Source organism: Urocampus carinirostris, chromosome 13 (genome assembly GCF_059441175.1).
Source record: "Urocampus carinirostris isolate Australia breed hairy pipefish chromosome 13, RoL_Ucar_1.0, whole genome shotgun sequence".
NCBI classification, from domain to species: Eukaryota; Metazoa; Chordata; class Actinopteri; order Syngnathiformes; family Syngnathidae; genus Urocampus; species Urocampus carinirostris.
Window position 1 is genome coordinate 27,118,858 of NC_142361.1, and position 4,065 is coordinate 27,122,922.

The 4,065-nt window shown below is 36.2% G+C and overlaps 1 protein-coding gene across 9 annotated transcripts in view; it reads right to left on the reverse strand.

Moving 5' to 3' along the window:
- spef1 (sperm flagellar and cilia associated 1) overlaps nt 1-1,281 on the reverse strand; it is a 54,339-nt gene extending 53,058 nt beyond the window's left edge. For all 9 annotated transcript variants that reach the window (XR_015852519.1, XR_015852518.1, XR_015852517.1 and 6 more), the window contains exon 1: nt 1,088-1,281. Coding sequence is in view for 6 of the 9 variants with exons in the window: in XM_088351614.1 (XP_088207740.1) it covers nt 1,088-1,196 (109 nt within the window). In the remaining 3 variants the exon portion in view is untranslated. The remainder of the gene's footprint in view (nt 1-1,087) is intronic.
- Between the last annotated feature and the right edge of the window lie 2,784 nt (nt 1,282-4,065).

Genomic DNA, 4,065 nt, shown 5'->3' on the forward strand with positions numbered 1-4,065 from the left:
GGTGTCGGTAAATAAGTCAAGGGATGTGTTTTAAGCAGGTTTGGAAAAACTATGGCCAGCGGGCCACATGCGGCCCGTCGGCTACTTAATCCCGCTCACTGAACAAAACAGGTAGAAACTCATGACAATAAACATAATAGTAAATAAAATACTACAAATAAATATTTTTGTTGTGCTAGCTTCGTCGCCATTGTCCTTCTGTGTCTCTACTACAAAACACTCGTACGAAAATACTACAAAAATACTACCGAATTAATACAAAACTAAAAAGCGTATTTAGTGCTTAAAAACAGAGACCTAATATATTCTTTTTGTGTGCCGTACTATGAAAAGAAATACTACAGAAATACTACCAAATACTGTTGTACAGCTAAAACTAGCATCTGCCAGAACTATAGTACAAAAAAAGAACTACAGGAATACTACTACAAACATACTACTATAGAAATGCTACTGAAGTACAAGTAGAGTAATACTATAAAAATATTACTATGGAAAAAAGACTACAGAAATCCTACAAAAATACTACAGATATATGGAAAAAATACAAAAATACTTCTACAGAAATACTACCAAAATAGTACTACAATACAACTACAAAATACAACAGTAATATAACAAATACTACAAAAGTAAATCTCAAATTAAGTGCTTAAAAGAGGATCTAATATTTCATTTAGATTTTAAAACAAATTCTAGGAAACTATTTAAAAACAAATATAAAAATGAATAACATGATGATCTATGCATATAAATAAAAATGTGCTACGTATCGTTTTAAAAGAACATATTTAAAAGTATGTATAATCATTAAATATAATGAAAAAATAAAAAACATGATAAACAATATATTCAGAAATGAAAATTGCAAGGAACTGACATTATGTACACCTGAATAGTCTTTATTTTTATTTATTGTTTGACTATTTACTCTAGACCTGTACTTTAATTTTAACACTTTATTTTAATTATACAAAAATTAACTTTGTCATTCATACAAAAGAAAAAAACAACAGGAGAAAAACCGTTACTTGACGGCACAGGCTTATTTCACGTCCTACATTAGCATTAGCCTAGCTTAAAGTACCTCCATCGCTAAAATCATTGGCGATGTTTCTTTTCGGTCTCGAAAGACGAATTTTATCTATCCATGCGTACAAATCCTGCAGCTCATCCTCGTCTAGCTCCCGCTCCATTCGCTAGTTTGCGTTTAAATACACTTTTGAATTCGATTTAGGACCGAATTAAAGGCCAGGCGATGTCGAGCGGTTGTTTTGAGGGGTTGCTAGGCAACCAAGAGGGAAAGGCGGAGTGCTTTTAAATGACGTAAACAATACCCACGTAATCCGATACAGTGTGTTTTATGCGTAATTTACCACGCTTACTAATTATTATAATGTAAAGATACATTGGTTTAAATATAATCTTAATATATTTTCAGCAGAGTGCATCACTGAGAAGCTGCTTCAATAGGCCTTATATGTTTTACAATACACTAATATATACTGCATAAGTATGTGCCCAAAGGGAGTAGGCTGAATCAAAAGTTTTTAAGTGCCTACCCTATTCCTATTTTCTTACAGGAAAGACATATTGAAAATCAAAACAAGAAAACCATTACGCACAAATAATAGAATATAATTTACATTTCAGGCTTGCAATTATGTCGCTACCGCCCCCCAATAACATCCATCCATCCATTATTTGCACGGCTTATCCTCAGTAGGGTCACGGGGGTGCTGGGGCCCATCCCAGCTATCTTAGGGTATTGGGCAGGGGACAACCTGAACTGGTTTCCAGCCAGTCGCAGGGCACACAGAGACAGACTCGCTCAGTCACACTTAGGGACAATTTGGACTGGCCAATTTACCTGGCATGCATGTTTTTAGAATGTGGGAGGAAACCAGTGTGCCCGGAAGAAACCCACGCAAGCACTGGGAGAACATGCTAACTCCACACAGGAAGGATCGATCTCACGACCCCAGAACTGTGCCGCACACGCGCTAACCACTGCGCCGCAATAACATCCATTACTTGAAAATACTCTTGATATACTGTCGTAAATATTTATCAAAAACACTCATAGCATATACTTTTTGGGATGACATTTTAAAGGTTTGTGAAAATAAAGACACAAACACGTTTTTTAAGAAAACAAAGTTATATGGCATAGAAAAGCAAACCAACAGGTTTTATTTTTCTCATTTGCTTTGATTGTTTGAAATTTCTCATGTTATTTGTTCAAAAAGCCTTTAAAACATAACAAATCAATCAATCAGTGTCAAGAACCGGAACAGGAGGAGGACCCAGATGCGTGACGTTTCTCACACAAGCTTTATTTTACGGGAAAAGGGGCAGTCATGCACGTTAACCCAAACGCCAGTGATTCGGCGATTGATGGGCAGAAGACACAAGGCAGCAGTCTGGCGTGGAATGACAGGAAGCCAGAGGCCGACGAGATCGATACCAATTGCACGAGCAGATATCGGACAGCTGGGGTCGATACAGGACGGGACAGACAGAATTGATATCAGGCACTGGAGACTGATAACAAGCAGGACGAGATAGACGGAAATGATATCAGACACTGGAGATCGATATCAAACAGAACAAAATAGCCGGGAACGAAACTGGAGATCGATATTTAACAAGACAAAATAGACGGGAACAATACCGGACAGGAAACAGAAGCAGGAAATCGGACAGAGTCAAATGCCACGTCTTGCGGGGGCAGAGGTTCATTGTCGGACTGACAAAAGGTGAGTGAGAGCACTGAGCTTAAACAGGAGGGAAGACAATCAGTCAATGAGCCGCAGCTGGCGCCAAACGGGCGGGGCCAACTGGGCGCCATGGGCAACCGTGACAATCAGAAGCACACATTTGAGTCAAACTAAATATAAAAAGAAAAAGATATACAGTGAGGGATGGGCGCTACCAGGCTGTACTTGCCCGAGACATACCATAGGAAATGGTGCCCCTACGACCTTGGTGGTTATCAGATCCAACAAACCAAACATACCTTGGATATATAAACACAATTAATGACCAACAGTACCCAAATTATCACCAAGTACTGTTGTGCAGTGGAGATTTCCACTACTGTTGTACCTTAAGGTATATTTTCCTCTAAGTTTAAGTTTTGTTTCAGCTTACGGACAACCTGTTGATATAAGAATTCTTCTCCTCACTCAAGAATTGTCAACAGCAATTGTTTTTGACTCATTTGTGCCCAGAATATTCTGTGAATAAAACCTTCAAAGGAACTGCTCATCGTCCTAGAACTGCGGAAGGAAAGTTAATTTCTCTCTCTCTCTCTCTCTAATATATAAATATATATATATATATATATATATATATATATATATATATATATATATATATATATATATATATATATATATATATATATATATATATATATATATAAATCCCAAAGTTCTGAACTACAATCTATGATTTTTGCAATTAACGTAAAATACATAAGCAAGAAGATAGAAAAGTAAACAAACAATAAACCTTAGCCAATTCTATTTATATGAAATATAATAATTTCAAAGTGATTCATAAAATATGTCTTCATCTATTTATTTATATTTGTAACTATAGTGTGTCATTTTTCACAATTTGGTAGGACTGTGATGATACTAACTAATAAAATCACTGTATGATTGCTCCCCATTATATGTCGCTGTATTGAGTAGTAGTGCATCCAAAATGAATGCTGAAGAGCACAAAGAAAAATACAAACTACGAAGACTTAAAGTAACCAAAATGCATGGTTTTCTTCCCTTATTTTCAACAAGGTTTTTGATTTTGGGGTACCCTTAGCGGCAAAATGGCCCACTATAATGTCAGCTCCCTCTCAGTGACCCTCATAAAATGTAAAATACACATTTCTCGACCTAGGAATTTCTATTTCGGAAAAGCACGTTTATATGATCTATTTTTGCTCATGTATCAAAACACAATTGATTTTTTAATGAATGACTGTTTTTATCCAGCACTGGGAGGTGCTAAATAACATACAATTTCCCTTCAAATATATAGAAAAGGAGAAAAAGGAAA